Source organism: Chinchilla lanigera, unplaced genomic scaffold (assembly GCF_000276665.1).
Source record: "Chinchilla lanigera isolate Chin_1 unplaced genomic scaffold, ChiLan1.0 scaffold00101, whole genome shotgun sequence".
Classification (NCBI taxonomy): Eukaryota; Metazoa; Chordata; class Mammalia; order Rodentia; family Chinchillidae; genus Chinchilla; species Chinchilla lanigera.
The window spans coordinates 3,490,443-3,505,185 of NW_004955502.1; the positions used below are offsets into that span (position 1 = coordinate 3,490,443).

Consider the following 14,743-nt stretch of genomic DNA (forward strand, 5'->3'; position numbering starts at 1 on the left):
GCGTGGTGTAGGTTAGTCTGTTTATTTTCCTTTTCCAACTTTTTCTACTACTAAACTTATGTAAATTCTGTTTATGTATATTTTAGAAGTATAATCTGTTTTAAGTGGATTTTCATTGGTGTTGTATTTCCTCACTTGATTTTCATCTGCCAATTTTTGTGCATTTGAGTACTTTCTGAGGTTATGAAGGATAACAAAAGCTTAGCATTATGTGTACAACAGAGGGTGATAATTTTTATTTTTAAAGGTTAATTCTTGGTAAATTTTTATCACTGTGTATTCTCTTGATATTACCTCTGTATGACTGTCACTTTTCCCCTAAATAGTTGTCAACAGGTACTGCTAATTTTAAATGAAACGTAGTATTTATTGTAGAAGTTTCATGTTTGAGACACTCTCTCATTTCTCTGGGGCAATTCAAAGATTTATACATCCAGAAATCTCTTTCAGATAGCACTGATATATTTGTTTTCTTTTCTAAAATTCCAACATTGTATTTTCTACTAATTTGTTTCTTTATTTCTTAGGGTTTTCGACAGTAACCTGATTATACATTATAAATTTAGCATTTAAACTTTTTTTTCCTTCTCCAATTTTTGTATAGAAGCTTTATAGTTCACCTTGGTGTATTTTTAAGAAAGTGAATGGGGCAAAGAGCCCTTTGTGGTTAACGTTTCCTGCTGTTTGACTAGATGACATTGTTGGGAGATATGATGATCTGTCCAAGTCTGTTAATGAACGAAATGAAAAACTGCAGATAACCCTGACCCGCTCCCTGAGTGTGCAGGACGGCCTGGATGAGATGCTGGGCTGGATGGGAGGTGTGGAGAGTTCTCTGAAGGAACAGGGTCAGGTGCCCTTAAACTCTGCTGCGCTTCAGGATCTCATCAGCAAAAACATTGTAAGTACTATTTTAAAAAGAAAAATACTAAAAAAAAAACATGCTTCCACTTAACAATTTTTTAAAAAGTTTTGTTAACACTAAAGATAGGTAGATTTAGGATAAATTTAAGGATATAACAAAAAACTTCTGACTAGAACAGTATGAAAAGTGCAGACTTGAGTGTGTAAGGTGATTGTTCTGTGGTGGAGCCTACGGGGCTTTGTCTGCTTGTCATTCCTTGTGGAGCGCTTAGCATACGTGGGATCTGATCTTGTCATGCTGAGGCCAGCTGCACAGAAAGCTCATCTGGTGAAGTGTGGCCGATCAGTCTTATTGTCCAGCCTTTTAAAAATGTAGGGCCGTGCGTAATCCCCAGGCTCCATTAGGTCCCAGGGTTGTGGAATAGCAGCAGCCCCCTGCCTCTTTGCACAACCAGCCAGCTGTTCGCCACCCTCCCTCCAAGAGATTTGAACGGGATCCCTCGAGGGACAAATCAAACGTGTCTTTCAGTTCTAATGTGAGCCTTGTTAGTCATAGGTGTTTCAAATGTATGTTGTTATGAATAATAATTTTTAAAACTCTGGCATTATTTGTAAACATTATAAAACATGTGCAATATTTGGTTTATTTCAGATGTTGGAACAGGATATCACCGGCCGTCAGAGCAGTATAAATGCCATGAATGAAAAAGTGAAGAAATTTATGGAAACAACAGACCCATCCACTGCTTCCTCACTACAGGCTAAAATGAAGGACCTGTCCAAGAGGTTTTCAGAAGCCAGTCAGAAACACAGAGAAAAACTTGCCAAGATGGAGGAGCTGAAAACTAAAGTAGAACTGTTTGAAAGCCTCTCCGGAAAGCTCCAGACATTTTTAGAAACAAAATCTCAGGCCCTTACTGAGGTGGATGTGCCAGGAAAAGATGTTGCTGAATTGTCTCAGTATATGCAGGCAAGTCTTCATAGTACTTCTGAGGCGGAGCTTAATTAATCAGTAATTAAGACACACTCATACATTGACTGGCAGAGTTATAATGGGCAGGTGTCATTTTGATCACTTATCAATTAATAAAGATGGATGTTTTCCTTCTTTGTAAATTTCAAACTCTTCTCCTTTACCCTTGCCCATTTAATAGAAATAAATACCAATTATCATGGATGTTATATATATTATCTTACGTGCCAGAACCCACTGAGAGTCAAATACAGAGTGAATTTTAAAATGAAGTAAAGTTTACTGTTATTTTTCAGGTAGCCTATCTATGTGTTCATTGTATCTAATGTTAACCGTAGCGAGACGTGTTCCTCTGTGGCATTCTCAGTAGAGCGCTCTGGTCCTCTGCTTACCTATGGGTCCTTTGACAATATAGCAGCATTTAAACAGACTAAATCTGTAAATATTTTGTAGGAATCAACTTCTGAATTCTTAGAACACAAGAAAGATCTTGAAGCTTTGCATAATCTCTTGACGGAGATATCCAGCCATGGCTTGCCAGGTGATAAGGCTCTGGTTTTTGAAAAAACAAATAATTTGTCTAAGAAATTCAAAGAAATGGAGGATACCATCAAAGAAAAGTAAGTACCACTTTTAAAAATGCATTTTATTTGTCTTGATACTAATTAGATGAGTAATTTGTATTTACTTACATTGATAATTAAAAAAATTTGAAAACTTAAGTATATAAAACTTTAAGTATAGGGCTACTTAAGTGTTCTCATATTTTGATAATTTTTTCTATAAAAATTAAGTACATTATTTGCTAAAACATTTAGAAAGAAAACTCAGTGTTGGGGCTGGGGATTTAGCTCAGCGGCAAAGCGCCTGCCTGGCAAGCGCAAGGTCGTGAGTTCGGTTCCCGGTACCGGAGAAAAACCAAAAAAAAAAAAAAAGAAAACTCAGTGTTTCCTCTATAAAAGTGGAAAACATTCATAGGCAAATTGCAGGGGTAACATATTAGTGAAAACATTTTAACCTCACAGTAGGTTCTGAAGCCTTTGGCAAATGTCACATTTTTATTTGCAAAGATGAAAATAACCTTGAAAGTGCATGGTTCTTTGCTTTGTGGGCCATTTCAGAAGCTATACATTATTTAATGTGGCCATTTCTTCATCGCCTTTTTTGTTTAATAGTTTACTTTTTTAAGATTGGGTGAACCGTGAGTTTGTGAAAAAACAAAAGAATGAACCAACTTGAACTAAAAAGCTTTGTAACTGAACTTTTGTATCCCTGACCTCAGTTCAGTTTAGCATACACACCTGACTTTGCTAACGCTCATGTGGAAAAGCCCCTAAAAGAGAAAAGAGCAGTTTTCTTTTCAGCTACTTTAATTTCTTTGGAATTCTATAGAACATCTAGATATGATTCATGCTGCTCATATCGCTATGTTTTTATCATGTTATATAACATGTAATTCACACTTCACTGAAGAAATGTTCTTGATTTTCTGGTAATCTTTAGGTTATTTAGTCTTTCAAATGGGTTCAACTTTAAAACCATGTAGTTGTTACTAATTCATGCAGCTGCAGGGCAGTCTTGTCTGCCGGAGCACCCTCTGGGCACGGGTCACTCACATGACACATGGAGCTGTCCTCACAGTGCATATGCTGTGTTCCTGTGCTCCTTCATGGTGCTGAGTACACACAGAGATCCTTGTAATTCACTATGATGCTTCCTGAGTCCATGAGGGAGGTTCCTACTAGTACTCTCCAGTCACTAGGTCTGATTTAGCTCCCTGACTACTTACTGTTCAACCCGTCCAGTGTGACTGCAGGGTAGGGCTCAAACCTCTAGGTGGCACTGTGTGTGGGTGAATTTGTATCGGTTCCCTTTCTGGTTCTTTGCATGCTGGCGTTAAGCATCATGTAATGGATAGAACAAAGCTCACTGAATTTAAATGATGTTAAATGGATTACAGATTCTTTGACTGTTCTCTTTACTTTGAGGGATACTTATTTAACTTCTTTTGTCAAGTCTGAAAATTTTCTTCCTGTATCAAAGGGTGATACTATGCATAGAGAGTGCTTTTCAATATTAAGCCCAATATGAGAATAGAAATTATTGATTAGTAATTTGTCCTTTGGAACTTCTCCTCTTCTGGCTTAAATTTTATGATTTTTGTTAACTAGAAAAGAAGCTGTAACGTCTTGTCAAGAACAACTGGAAGCTTTCCGAGTCCTTGTTAAATCCCTAAAGTCATGGATAAAAGAAACAACAGAGCAGGTTCCCATTTTACAGCCCTCGTTTGGTGCAGAAGATCTAGGAAAATCTCTGGAAGAAGCAAAGGTGACTCATTGAATCAGAGACTGACCTTATTTGCCTTTAATGGAAGATAGTTTCCTTGGATCTAAAATCATGTAATTTGGGTCTCATACATGTGCGATAGATTTCCGTGATTTTTGGAAATTATAACATATAAACATCCTTTTGAGGAAGAGTATAAATACTTTCAGTTAGTTTTTTTACTAAGTGTTCTAGAATGCAAGTTTCCTCCCTTGTGAGATCCCTACTTAGTTTTAGTTATTTTTGATACCCTTTCTCGCAGCAGTAAGTCAGAGATCCCTCTGTTACTCAGAATTTGATTCGAGGTTGGGTATATCACTTTAACAGATAGTGAAATATTGGAGTTACTTGAGTCTCCTGTACAGATAAGAAAGTGAGTCTTTTTCGTATCTGACTCTAAGTCATTAAAAATCATAATCATTTGTGACAGTTTTTCATTTCCAAATTTGTAGAAATGTGTACTTTTAAAATTCACTGAAATTTTGATGGTTCAAACTCGCCGTGACATGGAATTGAGTCCCCATGTCCATTTCGTCTGGTAACGTGGCTGTTACCCAGGGCAGACCTACAGTTGACAGTTACTTTTGGAACCTGGGCACAGCGCGTTCCACCATGGCCGGCAGCAGAGCGCGGTGTGGGCCTCACCCGCTCCTCACTGCGGCCAGGGTTGACAGGGCCTTGGGCCACACGGGCAGATGAAGATGGTACTTTTCTCTCTCACTGACTCCCTCACAAACCGGAGCCTACAGTTGTTACTGCTTTAAAATGTTTAAGAAATTGAATTATATTGTGCATCTTTGATATGAAAACTGAAAAATAATGTGTTTTCCTATCTCAAGAAATTACAAGAAAAGTGGAGTTTAAAAACACCAGAGATTCAGAAAGTAAACAACAGTGGCGTCTCACTATGTAACCTCATAAGTGCGGTGACCACCCCTGCGAGGGCAGTTGCAGCCGTGAAATCAGGTATGCACTTTGTTTACAGTAGGCCTGTAAGAATTGGGGCCACCTATGTTTACTTCATGTTACCTTTGATAGTATATGCATAAAATAACCTCAGAAATACAAAGTGGAGTGACAGGACAAGAAAGCTGATATAAACACACTAAAACCTGTCTTGGTAAAGTGTCTGTGCTAATTCAATTTCAAATTCCTGCCATATTTCATTTTATTAGGTACTGTACTTAAAAATGTATCTAGATTAATATGTAAGAATAAGGAGTGTTATTTTGGGGGAGAGGACAGATCAGACTCTATTTTTTTTTTTTTTTCAATTAAATGGAGATACTGACCCTCTACTTGAAGTATTTCTACTCACATATTTGATAGTGAAATGAATCTATTCTCTTGGGAATAAAGTGAGAGAAGGAGGTGGGCTCTGTTCCTCAGGGCAGCTCTCTCATTTAATTCCCAGCAGCTTTATCCTGTGCTCTGCTGCAAACAAAGCAGTTCTGCAGGGTGTCAGCTGGCATATCCACCTCACTGTCTCAGTCATGGTGGACCCGCTCTTCTGAACAAAAGGGGAGAGCCGGGTGTAAACATTGATTCTAAAATTAATGTAGGTAAGTTGGCATAGTTTTTAGTTAAAAACACAGTGTATCAAGATTTAAATAAAATAGGCAGAAGGCACATCACGTATATTGATTCAGGAGTTCCTGAAGCCTGCTGAGGCTTGTTAGGCCGACCCTGTTGCAGCTGTCCCTGTTGTCACACTGATGTTCTAGCCAGGCCTTTCTCTGCCAGCCATGTATTCCACTCTGCTGATCCTGTCTCAGGGCATGCCCAGATGGTACGTCCCGTGCTGACCTCTGCTTTCTCTTCTAATCAGATTTCCTGAAATGTCAAGTTCGTGGTTTTTGTTTTTTTTTAGAAAAGGAATTCTTTTGTGTTTTATCTTAGTTTAGTTCCTCATGTTGCTTTTATATTGTAATAAATACATTTTTAAAATATTTGTTTGAGTCTTAATTACTGCCAGCTAGGGTAGGAATTAGTCTTGAACAGCTATAAGTTATTTCCACTTTTCATTTCCTTATGAGATGACATCGTGTGTCACATTTTTAAAGAGACAGAACTCAAGATTAAATGTTTAAATGCTTCTGTTTGTTTCACCTTGTTCTTGTGTGGTCAGTTTGATAAGTGTCTGTTTTGGATAGGTGGCCAATGGATATTAGTATGAGAAAGTATAACCAATTTTTAAGATATCTGATTATAAAAAGGTGCTGATGCTAGAGGATTATAAAATGAAAGCGAAACCCTGTAATAGTTGCTACCTTCTGAGTAGTTTGTTGGCAGTGGGCTGTCCGTGGTCCTGAGTGGCCATACGAGTTAGGTGTTGTTAATCCCCCCAGCTTGGTGGACGGGTTTGTAGGGCTGGGATTTTAACTCAGCTGCTCCGTACTGCGAAGCTTAGACACCCAACTGCTGCGCTCACTCTGGGTTTTGCTTTCATTTTTGGCTTTTCTGTCCCGACTTTTAAAACCACTCTGCCTCCATGAAGCTTGCGGCAGCACTGGGTGGCCGTCCAGGCTGAGCTCAGTCCTAGGATGAGGCGCGCGCTCTTCGTATGCCCGTCATCATGCCTCCTTCAACACCCTGTGCCCCACGCATCTCCTGAACTCAGGGACTGTATCACTGGGACAACTTTAGTTATAGAGCAACTTTGTGGGGAAATTGTTGTGGAGATTTAATGACTAGTTTATATCATCTAAATGAGTAGAACTCTCGTATTTAAAAGATGAGCATATTATACCTTAAGAATTGAATTCATAGGGTGGCGGATGTAGCCCGGGGTTGGAGCACTTGCCTAGCATGTGCAAGACAGCGGGCTTGGTCCTCAGCAGCCCCCCCAACACAGTCTATACAGAAGAGAGGGTACAGGGACCTTCACTGGAAGTTGAATTAATATTTTGCATTTCAGATAGAAATAACGGGGCTGGGGATTTAGCTCAGCGGCAAAGCGCCTGCCTGGCAAGGGCAAGGTCGTGAGTTCGGTTCCCGGAACCAGAGAAAAACCAAAACAAAAAAAAAAACAAAACAAAAAAAAAAACAAAAAAAAACAAAGAAATAACATTTTTCCTGGTATCCCCCAAAAGCAAAATAACATTTTTAAATGATTACTATTTATAGGGTTTGATGTAGTGACGTATGCTGTTAAGGTATAGATATATGAGGAAAATCTGATGAATTCGGTGTTCATATTTTTGCAGGTGGAGTAATATTAAATGGTGAAGGAATAGACACAAATACACAGGATTTTTTGACAAATAAAGGTGAATAGTAATTTTAAATGATTATTAATCAATGCAGTGTGGGTTTTTTGAGGGAAAATCTTAAAGAAGAGTAGCTATATTAAAAAGTTAAAGTATATAATACATAGTCACAATCTTTATAAGTATATTTATGTAACTTTCTATAGACATTGTTCATCCGAAATTAGTAAAATCCAGTATTTTAGCTTTTGCTGGTTTCCTCCTTTTTAGTTAGAGATATATTGTCTCTTGGAATAACATTGAGTTTGGCACTGAAGGAATGCACTTTATTATTTGAATATTTTATTCCATTTAAAATACCTTTTTAAATTTCACTTGCATGTTCCTGAATTGTTATTAAATAGCCTTATAAGGTGAACTAGCATTTTAGTTCTAAAATGTCTGTGATTTATCATAGTCAGTTTCAGAGAGCCAAGATAAAAGGATATCATGTAGGACAGATTTTTATTTCTAGACCTTTATTCCCAACACCCCAGACATATGTCAGCATAGTTTTTTTCTCACTCCCAGGTTTAACATCTGTTCAAAAGGACATGACTGACATAAGTCATGGTTATGAAGATCTTGGCCTCTTACTCAAGGACAAAATAGCTGAATTGAATACTAAGCTCTTCAAATTGCAGAAGGCTCAGGAAGAATCAAGTTCGATGATGCAGTGGTTAGAGAAAATGAACAAGACAGCGGCAAAATGGCACCAGACCCCGGCACCTGCCGACTCTGAAGCTGTGAAGACTCAGTTTGAACAGAATAAGGTACATCCTTGGTGGACCCACTGAGACAGGAGGAGAAGGGATTACACCCAGACCTGAGCCCAGGCTTCAGAAGCTCTGTGCTGGTTTCTAGATCTGTAACCTTCAGCCAGTGATTGGACAGTTTTGTTTAATGTGCCTTTCTATAGAGATTGATGAGAGTCATTTTTTATACACTCTGACATACAGAGATGAGCAAGGTATTTGGTGTAAGTGACCTCTGAATCCGTGTCAGTCTTGGGTAGCAGCCAGTCAACTATTAGAAAAGTTTTGTACCAGGAATCTCTTCTGATTAGTATAAAGTGGGGATAGCTAATGCCTCCCCTTTCTTAGATAGTATTTCTTTCTTAGAGCTGTCAAGATTGGGAAAATGTTTTTCCATTGTGGTAATAATGACAAAAATTTCTATAAGTTACTAACCTATATTTATACTCTTTACTGTGTTATCCACAAAAGTACTATTCCCTAGTAGAATCTCAAATTCTGGCAGCCTTTAACAGAACTGATTTTTTTATCAATTATACCCTAACTTATTACATCTTAGTTTTCTCATAACGGTTTGAGAATATGAAATTCTCCCTCAGTAAAGGGAACAAGAGTCATTATCTCCATAGTTAGAGCGTTCGCTGTAAGCTTCCCTTATCCCAGAGCTGGAGACTAGCAGAGATGAGGAAAGGCACATAACTGACTGCTGACTGGGTTTTCACTCTCTTTAGCATTTAACAGTGGAGTTTTTTTCCTTTTTTAGTCATGTTTGAGAAAAAAAGTACATCATAATTGTGTTTTTGTGTTTTGATGTTGGTATTCTAGTGTAATTATTTTTTTCCTTAGTCATTTGAGGCCGAACTGAAGCAAAATGTAAACAAAGTGCAGGAGTTGAAGGACAAACTGACAGAGCTGTTGGAGGAAAATCCAGATATTCCGGAGGCCCCCAAATGGAAACAGATATTGACAGAAATAGGTACGTTGTATTGTTTGCACTCCATTCCATAGACAGAAGCACAGTCATTTTTCATTTTTATGATAATCTTTACCAGAAAACATCCAGTAGCCTCAGTTGTTTTTGGAGTTCCTTTAACATTTCAGAATCTGTTTTTGGCATACTTTAAAAGTGTTATTTCAGGGGCTGGGGATTTAGCTCAGCGACACAGCGCCTTCCTGGCAAGCGCAAGGTCATGAGTTCAATTCCCGGTACCAGAGAAAAGCCAAAAAAAAAGTGTTATTTCAAATTACATTGTGAGTCTACAGCCATACCACCCTGAACGCGCCCGATCTCGTCAAATTACATTGTGAGAATTGGCATGTAACTATTTTTATGAAGAAGGTGGATACTGTTCAGTAAGATGCTACACATTGAGTAACTCTTTCAATTAGTGTTTCATTTCTTTTTGCTCATTTGTTTGGATCCTGGGACTCCTCAAGCCCGCACTTTATGTCGTCTTCTCTCCCCACCCACTACTGAAAGTAGCTTGCTGGGGAAGGCTGGTGATTTTCCTGTTACCCTCCCACCCCATCCTCTCCCTGTTGAAACTGCTTCTCATAGGTCCACAGTTGTCTTCACAGGCCTACTGTCTCGTCATTTTTTATTATGATATGGAAAATGAGTGTAAGACAAGGCTGATAATTTGTGCTGCTTTGTAATATTCCTTTGGTGAATTCAGTAAGTTAATGTGTGTCTAGCTCAGAGGAACAGTACGTGGCATGTAGCTATCTGAGTCTGTACTATCAGTCATTATAAGTATTTAGCTTTCAGTTGTTCCATTATGTTTATTAAATGTTGTCCAGTCTTTTGAGTCAGATTGCTGTGGTAGTTTAGAGATCTGTAAGTATGTTTTGGTTTGAAAAAAAAAGTCAGCTTACAGTGTCTGAATGTTCAAAGGTACGTTTAATCCTACTGCATTGTTGCCACCTTGTCCCAAACTCAGTGGCTGTCCCGGATGGTAGAGTTAGTTGGGCAGAGCATCGTCAAGACATTTTAGAAAGGGGTGGGAATCAGGAGTGTGTATTTCAGCTTCCCGGTGACTTTGATACTTCCCCATCCTGACTGCTCCAGTTGCACTGTTTTGTGGTCAGGTTGACTAGAACATGCCGTTATAGGGTAATGTCATTAGAATAAGTTCAGGGATCATGCTCTATTAAAATAAGTCTGCTAGTATATTATGCTAAGTGAAGGAATCTCTCAGGTAACTAATCCATTAATGAACATTTCTAGACAGCAAATGTGTTCACGTGCTGGACTGAGTGCTCTGATGTGTAAACCTTGACTTCTGAGCATCTCAGTAGAAACCTCTAAGACCAGTAGACTTGAGCCAGATTGTGAAGCGGGTCTTCAGGTCTGATCATCTAGAATCAGTGGCAACCCTTTTGTGATAACCAGCAGCCGGCTGCGGCCTGCGTGCCATAGTTTCACCACCACTGATTTAGGTGGGGAGGGGTTAGGTATTGAAGGATTTGAGCAGGAAGGCACCTCATTTTAAACTGATACCTTTTTAAGGGAAGTGTTTTAGAACCAAATGGATTGCAGCTGAGAAACGCTAATAATAGTGGTACCAGTTAAAAGGCGGGTTGGTACTTGGGAATGGTGGTTCCTGGGAGCAGGGCGAGCACTAGGAGCAACCTGCTAGCCTCACACCCAACCCACTGCAGCAGAAGCCCTGGGGAGGAGCCCGGAAGTCACTGCCCGTGACCCTTCAGGTAACTGCTGCAGCTGGAGCCTGAGAACCACTGTTCTAGGCGAAACACAAGGAGGACTGAAGTGGAGTTACCGCGTGGTTTAAGGGCTTACGATCAGGGAGGTAGGATAGTATGGAGGGTCCTAAAAGAACATTTAGAGTTATTACACTGTAGTGACATGGCAGAGACGATAACGTTTGAAAGAAATGTACAAGACAAACAATTCAGTAGTTTTGAGAGAAATACTAGTTTCATTTTTAAATGTTGAATTGAAAGAGCTGGTGATATGTCCTACTGGAACTTTCCAGCAGCTGGCTGTTAATGAGCAGTGTGAATAGGAGAGGGTGATCAGGTAGACATACAAATTTTGGAGCCACCTAGTTAAAAATAGAACTTGGAGATTTGATACTCCAAAAGGATTAATAGTCATTGTTCTAGTAGTTGAGTAAACAGATTCTATAGGAATTCTGGGAGAAACGAGAGATCACAGGACCCTGATTGCTTCAGGGAACATTCCAGTTAGAACAGTATCTTTTTTAAAAAGATTCAATTTTATTCTTTTTTGTTGTTGTTATTGTTTGTCAATTTTATTCTTATACTTCACTTGATAAACAACCACTAGGTCTATAAAATCTGTGGCATTAAATGCAGTTAATCCTCTTAGATTAGACTGTTAATTGGCTATGCAAGAAGCGTTACAAAATGGAATGATGCCCATTATATATCATTTTGAGTCATCTTATGTAGTCTCCCTATAGTCATACAAAGTGTATTAAAACTAAATGCCAAGTTATCCTTTTCTTTTAGATTCCAAGTGGCAAGAACTCAACCAATTAACAGTTGATAGACAACAAAAGCTGGAAGAATCCTCCAATAATCTAACCCAATTCCAGACTGTAGAAGCTCAGTTAAAACAGTGGCTTGTGGAAAAAGAACTGATGGTTAGTGTGCTCGGGCCGTTGTCCATCGACCCAAATATGCTGAACACCCAAAAGCAGCAGGTGCAGGTGAGTGTTACCTAATCATTTGCCTCGGGCTCAGGATTTTCCTTCTTTAGGCCGTTACCCTGCCACCCCATCCTCTCCCGTCTAAACTGCTCCTCTTAGGTCCACTGTTCTCTTCACTAGCCTACTGTCTCATCATTTTTATTATGATATGGAAAATGAGTGGAAGACAAGGCTGATAATTTATGCTGCTTTGTAGTATTCCTTTGGTGAATTCAGTAAGTTAATTGACTTAACTTAATAAGTTAACTTGACTTAACAAGACCAACACTGCCATAAACACATCAGCACTGAGCACTGTGCTATCTGCTTCAGAGTGGATTTATAATTCTTGGGGCCCCACGCTATGCATTTTAGAGAATTACAGCCATGAGTTGGCCCAGAGGAGGCTCCTTGAGCTCATGAGTAGACCAAGTCCCCAGATTACTCCGATGAGAGTGTGGTTGGTACAGACTATGTTAAAAAAGGGCCTTCTCTGAACTGTTAATGTACTTACTTCATATTTTTGTAAGAAACTAGCCATAATTTTATCGTTCAGAATTACTCCTTTGAGGTTTTATTCATTTTGTTTGAGGTAATTGATAATGAAATCTGTAAAACTCATGCAGTCAGTCCTGAGGGGAAGAGAGACAAAATTAGAAAGGGACAGAGAATGAGGGAAGCAGAGAGGAACCCTGGAAACCCAGTGCAATAGACCAGCATAATTACCCAGCTGATAAATGCACAAAGGGAGGGAAAACCATAAAGTTGAAGTCATAATAATGGCAGAAGCTCCACTGTGGTCCAGTTAGATTTCTTTAGGTAGGAATAGCGGCTTTAAAGCTGGAGGTGATTCTGTAAGCTAAAAATATAGATACTTTCTGAACAGAATGAAAACAAAAGATAAAAATAAATGCCCAGGGAGAAATACTTACCTTTGCTCTTAATAGTCTTTCAGAGATAGATAGATAAGTATAAGAGATAAAAATATAAAATAAAAACAGACATAAAATATACCAAAAGACAGAAATTTTTGGTCATTTGTTTTATAGTGAGAGTCATGTTGAATCTATATTCTGATCAACTTGATTTTTCTGGCTAAACTTTAGGCTATAAATGTCAGTAAATCCTATGTTTAAAAAACTTTATTGCCAGGCATAGTGGTGCATACCTGTAATCCCAGTACTTGGGAATCTGAAGCAGGAGGATCATGAGCTCAAGGCCAGCCTGGGCTACAAAGCAAGACCCTGTCTCAAACCCCTCCACACACATAAAGAAAAAACTTTGTAAAACAATATATTGTGAGCATGATACATTCTAACACTTACCACTATGCGATTTTCTTAATGTGAGTATTTTGGACTATTTCATAAATCTTGCAAGGAGAAAGCATGGGTAGGAAAAGACAAATGTGATAGTAGGTGATATAAACTTCATATTTTCATGTTTGAAATATTTATGTGAACTTCTGTTGATTTTACGTAGACTACCAAAATAGATTTATTCTAATCTTCCTTTTGGAAGATATGATTATTTTAGACAAAGTGTTTTCTCTCTGAATTACCGTGACTCTTTGAACTAGCAATTAGTTTAATGTAATTGCACTGTCCTTAAAATAAGAACTACAAGAGTGATAACTAAAAAACAAAACCAAGACCTGATAAATAAGTATCATTTCTGTCTCTTTGGATGCTTGAAGCTGTGTTTTCTATAACTTACTATACAATAATTTGTGTTTACCTTAGATTCTGTTGCAAGAATTTGACACTCGGAAACCTCAGTATGAACAACTCAGGACAGCCGGCCAGGGCATTCTGAGCAGGCCAGGAGAAGACCCTTCTCTGCATGGGGTTGTAAAGGAGCAGCTGGCAGCTGTGACCCAGAAGTGGGATGGCCTCACGGGACAGCTGAGTGACAGATGTGACCGAATTGACCAAGCCATTGTCCAAAGCACACAGTATCAGAGCCTGCTGAGAAGCCTCTCAGAGAAGCTGAGTGAGCTGGAGAGGAAGCTCAGCAGCAGCCTGGCTGCAAGCACCTGCGCCGACGCTGTAAACCAGCAGCTGGAAGCAGCCCAGAAGCTGAAGCAGGAAATAGAACAGGAAACACCACAGATCAAAGCGGCCCAGGTGCTCTGTGCGGACCTGTCAACACTGGTGAAAGAGGAATACCTGAAAGCAGAACTCACTAGGCAACTGGACAGCATCTTAAAATCATTTAAGGAAATTGAGCAGAAAGCAGGTCTGTCTTCTCTTAATACTGGTGTTTGCTGGTCAGAAATAGATACACATAGCAGAGATGTCCTATGTTACTGTTTCCAGTAATCCAAGGCCCTAAGGAGACTGGTGCAGTGCAGGTGTGACACAGGAGCCAGGGCACAAACCCCACTCGCACCCCAGACAGCTGCTGTGTGGGTGCAGTCTGCTTAGGAGAGACCCATTCAAACGCGAGGTATCCCAAGTTGGTTCTGAAAAGAGGTAAACATTTGTATGTGATATTACCTAAGTTCACCCCCCAAAACAGATGATTAGATATTAGAAAGGCTTTCGATCATCATCATATCTCCTTTTTTTATTGCTAGTGCTGAGAACTGAACCCAAGGTCTCATGCAGACTCAGCAAGTTCTCTACCATAGAGCCACATCCCAGCTCCCATCTACTGTTACTCTGTCTACTCTGTCATTGATAACACAGACAATGCGTGGGTTTCTCTGTTTTCTTCACTACCTGCTGCAGCAATAATTCTGTGGCGGATGGGCTGGTCTTTGTTAGAGGGAATATAGTGGACTATAAGAAGCCAGAAGGCTCTTGCCGAAGGAAGACACATGTTGTTGCTACTTGAAACATAGCACTAGTTTCTAAGTCTTACTCTTAGAGAACTCTCAATTTATATTTTTAATTGATTGAT

The 14,743-nt window shown here is 39.2% G+C and overlaps 1 protein-coding gene across 7 annotated transcripts in view; it reads left to right on the forward strand.

Annotated features, from left to right (window-relative positions):
- The window catches only part of Dst (dystonin), a 434,906-nt gene that overhangs the window by 314,525 nt on the left and 105,638 nt on the right, over positions 1 to 14,743 (forward strand). For all 7 annotated transcript variants that reach the window (XM_013505819.1, XM_005406890.2, XM_013505822.1 and 4 more), the window contains 10 exons: positions 693 to 901; positions 1,517 to 1,834; positions 2,291 to 2,457; positions 4,009 to 4,165; positions 5,002 to 5,128; positions 7,369 to 7,431; positions 7,942 to 8,183; positions 9,012 to 9,141; positions 11,661 to 11,860; positions 13,582 to 14,077. In XM_013505819.1, coding sequence (XP_013361273.1) covers positions 693 to 901; positions 1,517 to 1,834; positions 2,291 to 2,457; positions 4,009 to 4,165; positions 5,002 to 5,128; positions 7,369 to 7,431; positions 7,942 to 8,183; positions 9,012 to 9,141; positions 11,661 to 11,860; positions 13,582 to 14,077 — 2,109 coding nt within the window. The remainder of the gene's footprint in view (positions 1 to 692; positions 902 to 1,516; positions 1,835 to 2,290; positions 2,458 to 4,008; positions 4,166 to 5,001; positions 5,129 to 7,368; positions 7,432 to 7,941; positions 8,184 to 9,011; positions 9,142 to 11,660; positions 11,861 to 13,581; positions 14,078 to 14,743) is intronic.